The 15,742-nt window shown below is 44.4% G+C and overlaps 1 protein-coding gene and 2 pseudogenes across 6 annotated transcripts in view; 2 read left to right on the forward strand and 1 right to left on the reverse strand.

Moving 5' to 3' along the window:
- Positions 1–659: 659 nt before the first annotated feature.
- Positions 660–15,742, reverse strand: part of LOC110493160 (ATP-dependent RNA helicase with zinc finger domain) — a 62,513-nt gene continuing 47,430 nt past the window's right edge. For 4 of the 6 annotated variants that reach the window (XM_036949701.2, XM_036949699.2, XM_036949702.2 and 1 more), the window contains 7 exons: positions 14,364–14,586; positions 14,141–14,223; positions 12,927–13,419; positions 8,604–8,823; positions 7,844–8,435; positions 5,707–6,004; positions 660–5,153 (listed from right to left, as the gene is read on the reverse strand). In XM_036949701.2, coding sequence (XP_036805596.2) covers positions 4,792–5,153; positions 5,707–6,004; positions 7,844–8,435; positions 8,604–8,823; positions 12,927–13,419; positions 14,141–14,223; positions 14,364–14,586 — 2,271 coding nt within the window. In that variant the 3' untranslated portion in view covers positions 660–4,791. The remainder of the gene's footprint in view (positions 5,154–5,706; positions 6,005–7,843; positions 8,436–8,603; positions 8,824–12,926; positions 13,420–14,140; positions 14,224–14,363; positions 14,587–15,742) is intronic. The other 2 variants (XM_090204824.1, XM_036949703.2) reach the window with 1 other exon arrangement.
- LOC149975732 (uncharacterized) lies at positions 10,309–10,995 on the forward strand (annotated as a pseudogene).
- Positions 11,627–12,909, forward strand: LOC149975733 (toll-like receptor 13; annotated as a pseudogene).

The raw sequence follows: 15,742 nt of genomic DNA on the forward strand, positions 1-15,742 counted from the left end.
AAATGGTTACTGTTGCTGGAAACCCTGCCGGGAACCTGCGCTGGTCACTGGCAGGAATGACAGCATGGTCTGTGGAAGCGTCCCCTCACTGTGTGTGTAGGGGGATGATGAAAGAGGAGCAAGAGCACCCTCCCTGTCCTTCCCCACATCAGAAAGAGTCCAGGCTGTTGAGACGGAAATTTTCAGTCTACGCTCCCTTGGTGGGTTAATTTAGATTCCGAAAACTCACAGCTGGAGTTAGTTGTGGCAGAGAAGGTGGAAGAGAGGGAGCAACCGCATGGAGAATGGATCAAAAACAGAAACAGAGGAAAATACTTCAGAGCTCCCTCGGTTGATTCTAAGCCAATAGTAGCATCAAATGCACAAGACGCAAGTCTATTGGCCTGTGGGTCTTGAGTGCAACCTGTTGGTTTACTGTAAACCACTAGCAGCAGTTATGGGTAGCGGGCCTGCGCACCTGTTGAGACTGCTAAGGACTTAATGAGAGTAAAGTCAGTTGCGTAACCCTTCGTGTTCCTTTTGGGATATTGAGCCACATGGTGTGCACTTCCTTTCCACAGGGAAATCACTCAATAAAATATATATAAAACACGCAATAAAACTCTACCTCATCCAATCCAACAACTGAAGTATGTCTCTGCAATAACAACAAGAGTAACTGATTCAATAAGACACTTTAATAGAGAAACACATTTTAAAAAATAATAAAAATTAAATAAAACCTTTGAAACAAAGTCGAAATCCTTTATTATGACCACCACCAATTGAATTGAAAAGAGTGAAAGGGAAATATTCATCATTATGTAGCCCACCTGTGTGGATCCAGTGGAGGGATAACAGTTAACAGGCGTGCCATTGATTTACTGTGGGAGGGGAAGAAATAGAGGAGACTGGAGACAAGATGGATGACAACAGGAGATGTGGTTTTACAAAAGGCTGAACACAGTGCTCTCTACTGGCTGGGCAAAAGGCTGCTCCCACCACAAAAACCATCCGTTCAAGTTTAGGATGTTTTACGAAAGCAACGTGAGGAACCTTCATAAGCCACTTACACACAATAATATGTGACTGGGTCTGGGTGGAGGCTAACTTGACATTCAAACTTGGTTGACTACAAACAAAATTAAAAGCTTCAGTCTCGATGCAAAGTCAGTCAGGTCACGAGTCATGACACGGCACAAAATGGAGATTTTGATAGTGAGTAAGCAATAATAAAGGCCTGAAAAAGGCCCGGTATGGACACAAGCACAGACCTACTATTACTGGACAAGATTATTAAGAACAATCTCTTACGGTTTGGATTTTACACAAATACAGATCAGATACTGCAGAAATTGTGAGGAATAAGTCTTGCACAATTCAGAGGTTAACCAACAACTAATTTGCGGAAAACTGATTCAAATTTGATATCCACTTCTTTGTAAAGACGTTCAAAGCTTATAATATATGTGCCCCCGTATGGCTGGGAGCAACTTTTGCCCAGCGAAATAATTGGGAGGAAAAACAACTCTTACATGAGCATTACATAATTCATTGACATGTTAGTAAAATATCATACTTTTTTGTTCATAAAGTCACAAGTCATTGTACAGATCAAATAATATACCAAAATGTTACTTGGAAGGGAGAGAACAAAAACATTTTTATTGTTGTTGCACAAATCAATAAACTATTTGATAAATCGGGGATATAAACAAGCCATGTCATCTTGGCATGCACAGAATGAATGTACAGTCTTACATGAAAAATTATTGTCGAACCACAAAGCACCGCTGAAATTAAAACCTCTTTTAAATGGATTTAGCGGAAAAACTGAACCAAGGACAAATAATTCCTGCAACATTGATTTTAAAAATAAGTATTCTACAGTAAAATAACATTTTATATGCCTGCAACAAAAAAAACTTTGTAAAAGCAGCCAGACACCATCTTATAAAAATGAATTTAAAAAGTTATATTACTATAAGATGCTGTGACTGCCAACAAGGTCCATGTCCATTTTTGTGAGTTGATTTTGTGAATTTGCATAATTAAAAAGGGCATACCTCTTCTTTTAAACAGCTTCTACAAAATTGAGGCACTCCCTAAACCTTGTTTGTAAATACCTAGAAAATGCATATTTACAAGTATGTTTTTTTGTTGTGATGAACCTAAAATTCACAACCTCTTGAATCTGGACCTTGGAAAATTCAAATGAACTGAAGTCCCCGTAAATGTTTTGAATGATTGTTTCAACTATGTTTAAGAGATGTTTTTCATTCCAACTAGATTTGCTTCCTGAATTGCTGACAGCATGTTTGACTCTTTAAAAAAAAAAAAAAAAAAAAAACTTTGATTGACGGGCTGATACTTTAAAATGAATGACTAAATAGTTACAGAAAATGTACCAGTTAGAATCCAAGGGTATTTTATTAAAATATACTGAAACATACCATTAACCAATTAAAAATAAATGAATCATGAAAAGTTGAGAGAAGATGGTTTCCAGTAAATGTGATAACAGTGGCTATTACACACAAAAAATAATCTACCAAGTCAATCAAAATCAGTCACAAATTTGCATTTGATAATCGGCAATAATTGTCATTATCATTTTATCCTACAGGCAATTTATTTTTTGAGTGTGCACACCATACATATGTATAAAGATTTGACAGCTTGATGGTTGTTAGCAAATTATTTTACAAAAATGCAAATCGATTTCACTCACAAGATACGTGTCACCCCAAAAACAAAATACATCACTGAATGGGAATGCATGTCAGAAAAATCCTACAAACGCCTGAACAATTTTTAAAAAATGTTGTGGTTAAAATAACCCACACTGATTGCATTTATTTGAAACATTTTGAGTAGTCAAAATAAAAGCATCATCTTTTTTTCTGTCTAAATTTCCAGGCAAATTGCCAGGGCAAACAGACAGAACGAGTTCTGTCATCTAAGCAACGATCTAATCAGAGCAAGAGGTTGGTAGCTAAAAGTGATGTCCGCTGATGACAAAGAGTACATGGAATATCGGTGAAAAAGACTGGTATTGCAGTACCAGTACAACTCAGATGATAAGACAGAACCAAATGGTAACTGATAGTGCTGGTCTAAACCAGCCGGTATTCTTTCGGGCCGAAGTCCTACATAAGTCTAGGGTTGCAAAAAATAGTCTAGGGTTGCAAATTTCCCCAAATTCCCAGATTTTATTTTTTAGAAATCCTGGTTGAAGAATTCCAAGTCAGACGATTCCCTAGTTGCTTACTCCCTTGCTGATTCCAGAAAACCTCAAACCGGGATTTCAGAAATACCAGGGAATGTTGGGGAACGTTGGTGACAGGATCTTTCTCAAGCCTTTCTAAAATTACCGTAAAGCTCTGAAGTGGGTCAAAGAAAAACAAGGAGATAACTGACGTAGACCCAACATCTCACTCAACGTGAATCAAAATCTTTAAAACTTGGCCGTCATCCCTCTCTATTACCTTCAGACTCCCTCAGCAGCCGAGCCTTAGTTATGACCCACGTTTACCCAGCCACTCATTCATACAGTTTGTCTCAAGTTTCTCAACATACTTTTTTTAATTTGATCTGCAGTTTTGCTTAACTGATTAGATGTTTGGTCGACATGTGATTGGACATGTAACACTTTGGAATTTAACCCCATCACGCAATATGCCTACTTCAAAGACAGTGGTTAACGGACAAATGGGAAAGCCAATCGAACAACTATCTTTGGGCCTCAGATGAAACGGCAGAGTACCATGGTTCTTCCGGAAACTAGTTTTTCCAAGTTGGAATCAGACAACAGTAGACCTCACTTCGATGCGGCTTTGCATGCTTATCAATCAATCATCATCTATCCTCTATTTTTATATTTTAAACGAGAGGGGGCCAGTGAAATAAAGGAATCGACGTGCAACCAACACATTTGTATAAATGTATAATAAAGTAATAGTTTTATTCTGAATCGTGTGTGTTTGCATGTATGTAAAAATCCCATTTACTCCACTAATCTGTTACTGAAGATGATTTTCAGGTGAGAATGTCTAAGGTTAAGGATTAAAAGCAAACCAAATGAAGTCTAAATGTAAATTCTAACATGATACAGGAATTTAGGTACATGTCTGTGGCATACAACTCAGTCATTTATTTTCTCTATATGTACAGATTAGAGGAAAATGTATCTACTTCTATACAATGCTCCATATATTTTATATGAAATTAGTTGACCACTTAGCTTTTTCCCTGTTAACACAACTATGATGAAAATCAAGACATAGAATTCCACTCAATGTTTAAAAAATGGGGGAAAAAAACAACAAAAAAAAAGTGGCCAACATAACCAACTTCAACAAGGGAAAACAGACAGGCAGCCAAGTGGTCAACCAAATTTTGTGTTTTTAAAATCATTTTTAGTTAATTTTTCTACTTTTTTTTTTTTTTGCATTACGTACATATATAAGTGTACATAATATAAGCATATATTCATATATACATAATGTGTATGTATATATACCAGTAATGCATCCATTATATATACTTATGTTTTACATATTTTTTTTAATTTTTTTTATGTCAGATATGTGAAACAGAAGAAAGATTTGACTGTTACAAATAAAAGTTTAAAACAAAATAAAAAAGCGGGAAACAAAAACGGTGAATAGAAACGATTTGTAAAAGCACTTGTACCGTTTTTTTTTTGTATTTTCAAAAGTTTTGCCATTTATCTTTTTTTTCTCCTTTCTTTATATTTTACATGTTTTTTTCTTTATATTTTTCTAGGGGGGTATTTCTCTGGGGTGAAACTCATTTAAAATAGGAATAGTATCCGTTGCTACCATTTGAACTTCCTATGCTCAGCTCTTGGAGAAGGGAAAGTGGGTCGCTGTGCTTTTTGACCTGTTCGGGACGAGCTCTGGGTTTGGGTGGGGCGCGGAGGGCACTGGCGTAGGACATGGTGGGGGGTTTGCCAGGGTTTTGGGGGCCCCCGGGGCCTTGCCCGGGCTCTGGGGCGGCCTGCTGCTGCTGTGGCTTGCTGTTGGGCATGAGAGGGGGGAATTGTCCGAGGTGCTGGAGGGAGTGGGCGGGAGGCTGGGCCGCAGCTACTGCTGCTGCCGCTTCAGCCTTCATCTGCTCCTCTGCTGCCTGCCGCAGGGCCTTGGAAGCTACTGGAGAGGGAGAAGGAGGAAGGATGAGGTGGAGGGGAAAGACGAGAGGCAGCAGAGCAAGAGGGGAAAGAGTAGGAAGAAGGGAAAGAGGAGAAATTAGGGATGAAGAGATTCAACTTCCAAAATATACAATACGTTGGGGGTTACTTGTCAATGTCAGGAGAACAAATTGTCCTACTTGGGAAGGAAACTGACACATTTGCTTTTGTCACGCTTGCATTGTTGGAATCATTGACAATGGCAGAAACATGACAGACATTTCAGCAGGAGGATTCATCAACCTTACAGTGGCCAACAAGCCAACAGCCTTCAAATTGTACTCACTAGGTCAAACCCTAATGACAACCGTCAGAAAGTGAACACCCCGACTGGCTCTCACCTGTCACAACCCAGCCACTGCTAGAATTATCACTGCCAAGTACAATGAGTGCAGTAGGTTACACTTGATCTGCACTGTACCTCGTTCGGGTACATAGTCAATAGAATGCTGAATAATTAGCATAACAGTTTGATAACGGTTTAAAAAGTCATGTGTGGTGCTGCTGATACATACCTAGGAGGTCTCGGTGTTGAATGAGTGTGCTGGCTCCGTTGCATGGAATGTTCTGGAACGGGCCGGGGCCGCCACCGTTGCCGGGCCACAGCTCGGGCGGGGGGTAGCCGTAGGGGGCGTGGGGGTGTTGGTGGGGGTGAGGGTGTTGGTGTGTGTGGGGGTGCTCCTGGGGATCTGGCGGGCAGGGCTGTGGCTGCTGCTGGGCCAAGGCGGCGGCGTTGGCGGGGGATCCCTCGTCTGGGTAGCTGGAGGAGATCCGCCGCTGGTAGAGGGGCCGCCCGGGACCCCTGGGTTCATACTGAGAGAGGGAGAAAGAAAATAACAGAGACAGGTGGGACACAGAAAGGAGGCAAGGAAGGAGAGAGAAAAAAAGACAATCTAGGTCAATCACAATGTTCTCATTTCACTTATACAACACATTCACTCTTCTGCCAGAGTGCCCATTACAGTTCCCGTAAGCTGGGAAGATGCAGGGAATCATGATTAAAATCCTGGAAAACTCAAGGGAATACCAATAAGACGTGATAAGAGCCACGTGAGGGGACAGGCTGAGCATTCCGAAGAGCAGTAGAGAAAAACACCCATTCTGAAATTGGACAGTGGTATGAAAACAGAACAGCCCTCGGACCAGAACACCATTCAAAGGTGTTGATGACTGTGGTGAGCTGAGCCTCACCCTGTGAGAGACCCTTGGGGGGGGAGCAAAAACTGTTTTGGAAAATCTGACCGTTTCAGTAAAAAAAAGGACTGACTTCAATCATCAGTTGAACGTTGATTCCGGGTTATGCGTGCGGGTGTTAAGAAGCGCGGCTTGGTGGGTCATTTTGGAGGACGCATGACTCGACATTCACCTCTCCCAAGCCTGTTGGGGAGTTGCAGCGATGAGACAATATAGTAATTGGATATCAAAAAATTGGAGAGAAAGGGGGTAAAATATATATATTTTTTTAGATTAGCTATAAAATTGCAAAGTTTTCTTCCCCATGTGTAGAATTGCTAGAAGTTAGCCGTTTTCCCAACAAAACATATTTGTTTTAGGTGGAGGGGTGAGACTTGACTAGTGCAGTATTGAAACTTGACTAGGTGAGAGGTGAGGTGGTGTGCCGTCTCTCCAGGTCTGACTAGCCACCCTGCGTTTCCTGCTCAGGCAGGTTTGACTGCCACAGCGGCGCAAAGAGCTAAATAACCTTTAGAACGATGTTGCACCTGGACAAATTATCGAAAATATGTTTGGTAAAAATACTATGATTTACCGTGGCGCAGCGCCACAGCTAAATGAACGCAGCGAAAACACTGGAGTCCTAACACTTCAACTGGATACACTGTGGGCGAATATCCTTTTCAGATCGGATATTGGCACCCGAAAAGAGCAATGTCTTCCAATAACGTTAATTGCTTGTTAAAATCTAATAAAGGAAAATGCCACGAGGTCGACTAGGCTGCCACGTTAATCGAACAGGCTAGACAATAACACATACGTAGGATGGAGAGGGATGCTTATTCACTCTGTGGTCTGACCCAGCTGGGTAGGATCAAATGCCTTGGTCGTGTTCATTAGGGACCCGCAACGGAAAATGTTTTCAAACATTTTGCACTGGGAAATTAAAATTTGTGTTGGACAAGTCCATGTAGTCCCTGCTCGTTTGTCCGTTTGGTGCCTAATGAACAACCATGCACACACACACACACACTAGCTCTCCAGGACAAGGGTTGCCCAAACCCTGGACCACACCTTCACCCACAGAAATCCTTAATGCTATGCCCTAGCATCTCCTGTCCTCAGTCACCTGGCTTTAACTTTCTACTCCGACAAAGTTAGGAAACTATTTTCCCAGCGTTAGGAGAGCTTCTGAGCAATATGCTGCGCTTTAACTGATACACGTCTCCTTTTCTCACAGTCATTTTTAGGGCAGAAAAACTAATTACAGAGAGTGAGAAAGTCACAGCTTCCATTTCCTGTGATGTCATGGTGAGAATTTTCTCTCTCCAAACATTTATGTATTAAAATCTTGAAATACATTTACATGCACCCGTCCGTGCTAAAACGTAGCATTGGAAGTGACAGACAGGGCATACTAGTAACGGTGACAGCAACTCTATTCTTCACACACACACACGGATGGAGCATGGTCCTTACCTCTTCTACATTGTGAAGGGCGGTGGCACCTGTTGTTCTGGGGGAGAGAGGGTGGTAGGGCTCCTGGCCTGGGCCTTGACCCTGCTGCTGCTGTTGGTGCTGCTGCTGCTGGTGGTGGAGCTGCATGAGGTGGACCTGCTCCTGTCTACTGGGGTGGGCCATGACGGGCAGCCCATAGGGGAAGCCCTGGCCCTGGGCCAGCATGTGGTTCTGGGCCACGCCAGCTCCGCCGTGAGGCCACTGGGCCTCCTGGAGGAGGTACTTGACCTGCGGGGGCGGGGTAGTAGAGTGGCCCAGCTGGTGGGGGTAGGTGTTGGGGTTGTAGAGCTGGTTCCCCGGGTGCTGATGGAGACCCGGGTTATTGAGGAGCTCCAGCTCGTGGCTGGTGGGGTCTCGGCCGGGATAGGGGCCAGGGGGGAAGGGGCCGGTGTGGTTGGAGGTTACAGACGAGGGGGAGGAGGGGTCTCCCGGGGAGCGGGACTGGACCTGGCGGTACTGGAGCAGGCGGGACTGGGGAGGGGGCTGCATCTCAACCGGGTCCCTGGGATCGGGCTGATCCTGGGGGGCCATCTCTCTTAGGAGGCCTGGGAACCTACAGAGGACAGAAGACAGATATATACCCTTAATATCCAAAGGCAGTCAAGTCGGTAGAAAGAGAGGGTGTGAGCGGAGAGTGAGAGGAAAAACAGCCCGAGATCGAAAGAGCGCGCGGGGGAGAGAAAGAGAACAAGACAAAGCCGTTGTCAGCCCTGAAGGTTACCTAGTGAAAGGCGGTCCGCCAGCCTCGTCCTCCATGCCGGCGCTCATTCTCCAGTTGGCCCGTGCCAGCAGCTGAGGGGGGAAGCGGGCTAGGCCGGGCTGGGCCAGATGGGCCAGCTGCTGGGGCAGAGGGAAGGCCACACCGCCCTGGAGGAAGGGCCCGGGCTCACCCCACTGGCCCAGCCGCGCCTGCTGGCTCAGGGCCTCCAGAGTTAGGGAGTCTGTTGTAGGGAAAGAGGGAGCGAGATTGTTAGATTATGGTTTGATACTGTATCAAAAAACTATTATATTAGTGTCACATCATATGATGCAAAAAACATCATTCTGTGACACTTGCTGTATTTTGAAAGTTCTATATATTGAAAGTGTAATTGCTGACATGCAAAACATTTTGGGAGTGTATCAACAGTGGACTAACAAATACCAAAAGATAAAGTGTTTGCCTAAGTAGTAGAAGCATCGGAAGACTAGGAGACATCAACAGATTGCTTAAACCTAGGCCTGTCCGAGTGTCTTTAGATATGAAAATATCAAAGTTGTAGTGACAAGGGGTTGTTTCTGGACCCGGTCAAAGACTCAAATTAAAAACAAGCCATAGCCTACGGTCGCTACCTCACAGCCCAACCAAGGTGTGTGAAACAAAGAGCAAACTGGAACTACAAGAGTTGTTCAGACAGAATCATTTAAATAAAAGGTGTTTAATTATTAAATTCATATATGTCGGTATAATTAAACCCAGATGAATGCTGTAGAGTCACGCGTTAGGTTTAATTAACAAAAAAAACACCTTTTATTAAACTTCCCATTTCCTCAGAGAACAGATTATATATTTAGTGAAAGAGTAAGGTTGACAGTGTAATGTTATCCTTTCTGGGTGAAAAAGAACTTGGAACTTTGCCTAAGGTCGGTACTGAAATCCAGCCACTCAAATGGAAAATAGTTGTTTTCAGAAAGCCATTTCAAATAAAGAATTTCAGTCAAACACTATTTTCTCTGGATTAACCATGACTTGAACCATTCAAAGTTCAAAAACGTTGTTTCCCTATAGCTAATTACCTGACCTTTTGTGTAATTATGTGAAAGTGATACTGGCATCAACTTTAAAACAAAAGGCGAGGGGCAAAACTGATTACTGGATCTCCCACAACAACAGGAGGCACTCACCGAAGTGCCCAGAACCATCAGTTTAGTCTAACGTGACCTCAGACTGTTGCATGTCAAAAGATACAGACCACACACCCACTACCACCACCTCCTCTCGGGGATTCTGAAGAAAAACTAATTGAAGTGTTGACCAATTATAACCTTATCTGTGTCCCAAGTCATAAAAATACAGACTAGGAAGAGACTGCAGCGAAAGCTATACATGCATACAGTAAATAGATCAACAGGAAATGCACACAGCTACAACACAGCAGTGAAATAACTCCAAGGTGATCATTCCACTGGACAAGTCATTTCACCAACATCTCGTCCCATTTGGAAAAAGGTGCTTCCTTCTTTGTGCGCAGGCCTTTATTTGTCACTGAATGACAAGAAACATTTCTGGACAAGACATTTATGTCCTTGGACAAACTATAGTGTGAGCATCAACACATTTTTCTCAAACCAGTGTCTACTTCACACAAGAAAAACGAGGCTTCCAGTTTGGACTATTTGCAGCATGGATGGTTGGTTCCTGAGGTTGGTTGAGTAATACATTCTCTATGAGAAGACTTGAATATTGGGAGTTCATTCACCCTAAATGCCCATACGGCAACCTCAGTGCCACGTGCTGGGATGTATGTGTCCTCAACCTCTCCATCATTCTGTCAAACTACCTTGCCCTCTGTCTTGAGATAAGAGAAGGGTCTGTCCTGCTGTCTGGCGCTCTGTCTCGATTTGACAACCTCAAGAGCCTTTACATACAGGGGTGTCTGCCTACGATTCTTCCGGAGACCTTCCAAGGGGCTGTCCAGGGTGAAGAAACTCTCTCTGTACTGCAATAAGTGTTACAATTCATCACTTCTATCCAACACCTTTACTGACCTGACTAACCTGGAGGAAGTCTATTAATAATTATAGGCTTTCGAGCCTGGACTTTACATCAGAAGAGATTGTCATTGAACTGTTCCGAAACCAAAAAGGGAGCGGTTCTTGAGCTTCCTTACTTCTATCGTCTTCAAGAGGTGTTTCTTACATTCCCTAATGCACGTCGTTGAGAAAAAGGAGCATTCAAATGCTTTGAAAACATCTCATCTCGGTCTTTGCCCGCTATTGATGCGGTACAGAAACAGCTTCTGCAGTCTGGTATCAACAGATTAGGTTATTTTCCCTTTGGCGAAAAAAGCATTTCCTTTGTGAGACGGTATATTCAAACTGTCAATCACACAACCTGAATTAGATCACTGTAAATTCAGGAACTACATCACATCCACAGTCAAAAATTGCTTGGGTATAAAGATGATAATTCTTGTTGGCTTTGGATTTCATGCCAGCATAAACTTTAGCTTGATACATTATCTGAAGAATGTCACCAAGATGAGTTTCCCTTTTTGACAAAGCTGAGCTTGGTGTTCTTTGTGACTGACACTCAAGAGACCCGTCACCTGGCTGAAGACACTGTCTCTGAAATGGCTCAACATAACATCGCAGAGCAGTTCTGTTGTTTCACACATTTGGAGTGGCTGGATTTAGCAATCAATCAAATCACCACTATTGTCTACTTTACATTTAATGGACATGTTGTCAATTGAGGTTCCTAGACCTACGTAGTAACAATATTTCACAGATTACCAAGTACGTTTTCTATGGCCTGCGTAGCTTGGAGACCATAACACTGGAAGATAACCCAGTTGTTCACGTCAAAGTTCATGCATTCATCCACCTTACTTCCCTAAAGACTATAGATTCCGGAAACTTTCTCCCTCCAACCAGTGAGTCAGAGAATAGTGTGAATCTTCCCTCAGGGGTTGATTCACATAACAATTTTCTCAGTGTGTTACATCCTGTCCATTATCATTGGCAGCGACCCCAAAACCAGGCATGGCCCTTCGACTCCGTGTCCCAACCGTGTCCTTCCAAGACTGCTGGAGGCTGTTCTTCCAATCTGTCGTCAGCCTCGCGGCCAAGACAGAGCGCCTCCTGTGTGGGTCTCACTTTGCCGCAAAGTACTTCCCCTCCCTGCAGGAGTTTGACTTCCAGTCAAAGCTCTATGCCAAGTTTACGGACATGACTGACCTGAACAGGCTTGTGCAGTTGAGGTATCTGAAGCTGGAAGAACTGGACCTTTACCTGCAGCCAGGGCCATGTTCCACAACCTGACCAGGCTGGAGAGCCTGAACCTTAATGACAGTGGAACCCTAAGTCTAGAGGAGAACCTGAGCAGAAACCTGCACTCCCTCGGGCAGCTGGCTGCGCGAATCGATGAGGAGTTCACCACGATGGGAAGCTTCCCAGAACCCCTGACCAACCTGAGGTACACGCTATTCGCGGATCCTCACCTGTACTGCAGCTGTGACAATGCTTGGCTAATGACCTGGGCCCAGAGACAAAAACAAGTCCAGGTCATCTTGTTTCAGGCCGGAGAAGTGGAGCTGACATGCAAGACTGCTAACGATATCCAGAACTTGGAGGCCAACTGGACCCTGGACCTGGGATTTGTCCTGTTCCTCTGCACCTCCATGGCCCTGCTCCTCTTCATGCTGGTGGTCCTGCTCTATCAGCTGGCCCTCTTCCACATTGTCTGAGGCTGGCTGGAGGAAGGATTGCGGAGGCCCAACCCCAGGTACCGCTATGACGCCTATGTGTCGTACAGCAGAAAAGACAAGTCCTGGGGCCTCCCTATGTCTCTGTCTGCACAGCAGGGACTTACAGCTAGGGAAGGACATTGTGGACAACATCACAGCGAGCCTCTACGCCAGCCACCACTTCCTGAGCAGTAACTGGTGCTCGCTGGAGCTGAGACTGGCCACTCTCCGTATGCTGGTGGAGCACAGGGACTTCCTCATCCTGGTATCCTGGAGGACATCCCACATAGGCAGATGTCTGCCCACCACCGTCTGGCCAGAATGGTCAAGACCAGGACCTACCTGGACTGGCCCCGTCACACAGCCTGCCTTCTGGGACCATCTGTGGACCAAACTGGCCCTTCCTGAACCACAGCCAGACTTACGCAACACACATTTACACCTGTATCACAACAAGAGTATTCAACATTTACAGATTCTTGTTTGCTATTTTGTTGTTATTATCGTTACCTTGCTTTGAATAAACTTCCCGGTTAGAGGGGACAAACAAAAAAAAAGTTGCACTTGTAGAATTTGAACTCTATGGTAGAACTCACCCATCCCATCTCCCAGGCCTCCTTCCTGGTTTTCCTCTCCGAAGCTGTTAACTCGGCTGGGCTGCGACAGGGCCGGGTGGTGCCCCACCTGGTGGCCCATCTGGGACCTGATGGAATTCCCAATCTCCTCCGGCCCCTCCTCCTCAGTCTCCGGCACACCCCTGTGGGAGGCCATGGCCCCACCAAAGAAGGAGGGGTTGTGGTTGCCGCTGGCGTAGGCTGGGGATAGCTGGGCCGAGTGATGCTGGCCCATGGCCGGGCCCCCACCTGGGTGCTGGGTCGGCACCCTAAAGGGGAGCCTGGACATGCCGGGGTACTGTGGGGGGAAGGCCCGACCCACGGGATGGGGGGCAAAGGCCGGGTTGGGGGGCGCCAGGTGGTAATTGAGGGGTCTTTGGCTTGAGTTGTCCTTGCGGTGGAGCATGGCATTGGGGAAGCCCAGTCCGTCCGTCTGAGAGTCCAGACCCCGGCCACCGCCCGGATCACACTCTCCCTGGAGCAGTTGAAAACAAAGTGTGAGCAGGGCTACAATCACATTGCTCATTTAGCCATATAGCAATTCTACAGAATAAATTAAACTGTATTCATTTATACATGTATCAATTCTAAATGGTTCATTAACTATAAATGGGTTGGTTAGCTGACAACGTCAAGAACACGATGCTTCATTCGGGCAGAAGTCTGTGTATTGTTGTGATTCTGGATGGCCAGAAACGATGACAAGAAATTGCTAGGTGGGGAAATCGCAGGTGGCTCGTTTCAGCCAGTTGTATCTTGTTCTTGATACCATGTGTTGTTTTTTTGTTTTGACTGATGTCACATTTATGCTAATAAGGCTAAAATTAGCTAGCTCGCTAACCAACAATTGCAACGATGTATTTGAGAGAAAACAAGTGCTGATTGTGCAAATGTATTTATGTTTTCAAAAACATTGGAGACTAAATATAGTTTACATGTTGTCAACAATCAAGCCAACCCAGTCTGTTTCTCCCCATAGTTGTACACACGTCGGTTTCGTTGCTAAACAACCAACCACTAATATCAATACTTATTTCTGTAAATACGTGAGCAAAACATTCCTCTTTGAAATCATGTATTATTTGAATTATTGCTAAATAGAGGCTTTAATGGAGACTAGTAAAAGTCCTTTTTCTCATTGTGATAAAGCACCAACTAAGCCCACAGCGTGACTACAGAGCGAGTCAACAACATACCTGTTTGTCCTTCATCTCCGAGGTCTTCCTCTCTGGTGTCTGCAGCCGACTCTGTTCGGACTTTGCACACCCGTCCATTTTACCTGGGGGGGGGGGGGGGGTTCAAAAATGCAGGCAACTTTTCAGCTACTGTGCTGTGTGTGAGTTACTGTGCTAAGACACCAACTTCACACAGTTTCTAGCAATTTCCACATTAAAGCACTTCAACTTATTTGCTACACACCGTTTCTGACAGAATCAGTCTGAAGCTCCTTGTCGGGACTGGTCTGCTGGCCCATGCCCAAGGGGGAGGGGTGTGTGACTCCGCCGTAGGGGATGGGCGAGCCCCGGTTCTGGGCCTGCAGCAGGTTCAGGTTGTAGGCCATGGCCGCCTGGTGGCTCATGATGCGTGGGTCCATGGCAAAGCGGTTCTGGTAGCCGGGCCACGGCAACTGGATGGGGACAGACTGGACATCACATCAATACGAGTCAATATAAATCAATCCATGCAATACACCTAGTCAGAGCAGACAGGCTCGACAGGATGCAGGTCAGCTAATTCCAGTGGTGTTCTATCGAAGTTCATTCTAAAATGTTGACTACAGTGCATTCTCCCTGTTAAATAAATAAAAATATCGGTAGAACCAAATAAGTGCAAGTCTAGGGAACAGATCATTCCTAAAGAGTGATCTTGGTACCTAGGCCAATTTATGCAATGATCCCTCTTTCCCCATGGACATCCTAGTAAAATGCATTAAGACTTTCACAAATGACAAGTAAATACATATGCAGGAGATACTGTGTTGAAGAGTGAACGCAGCTTGCCTTGATGCGTCGAGCTGAACTACCATGCTAGATATTTAAGCATTTTTAAGATATTTATTGCTATTATAAACTGGTTTATATACCACAACCCCCCAGGGAAGTGCCTTATTGCTATTATAAACTGGTTTATATACCACAGCCCCCCAGGGAAGTGCCTTATTGCTATTATAAACTGGTTTATATACCACAGCCCCCCAGGGAAGTGCCTTATTGCTATTATAAACTGGTTTATATACCACAACCCCCCAGGGAAGTGCCTTATTGCTATTATAAACTGGTTTATATACCACAGCCCCCCAGGGAAGTGCCTTATTGCTATTATAAACTGGTTTATATACCACAACCCCCCATGTGCAGATGGTCTATGTGAAAAGCACAGTGGCTGATGCAGGTCGGAGGAAACAGACAGTGTGTTAAAATATTCATCTGTTTCGGTGAGGGAGAGCAGTTTGATGCTGGATCGGTCTCTGCCACCTGTCAGACCGACTGGTTGAGTGAAACATATCCCTTTATTACAGTGGGTGCAAATTGATTGACAATAGTGAGCAGGAATACAATGAACATTTAAAAAAAAGGCCATTTTGAACAAAGCACATTCACTCACCCCCCCCCCCCCCAAAAAAAAGAGGCATTGGTATGCGAAGGAATGAAGGCTCTCCGATTGTTTGCATGGTCCATATAATAAACTAACTCCTATATAAATGTATTTATCAAAAAAAAGTATGACAAAAAAATCCTCCTCAAATATAAAGAAAAGGGCCCTGAAAACAGTAAAACAATCTTCTGCTTCCCAAAATG

This window comes from Oncorhynchus mykiss, chromosome 17 (genome assembly GCF_057628025.1).
Source record: "Oncorhynchus mykiss isolate SJ-2025 chromosome 17, ASM5762802v1, whole genome shotgun sequence".
Lineage (NCBI taxonomy): Eukaryota > Metazoa > Chordata > Actinopteri > Salmoniformes > Salmonidae > Oncorhynchus > Oncorhynchus mykiss.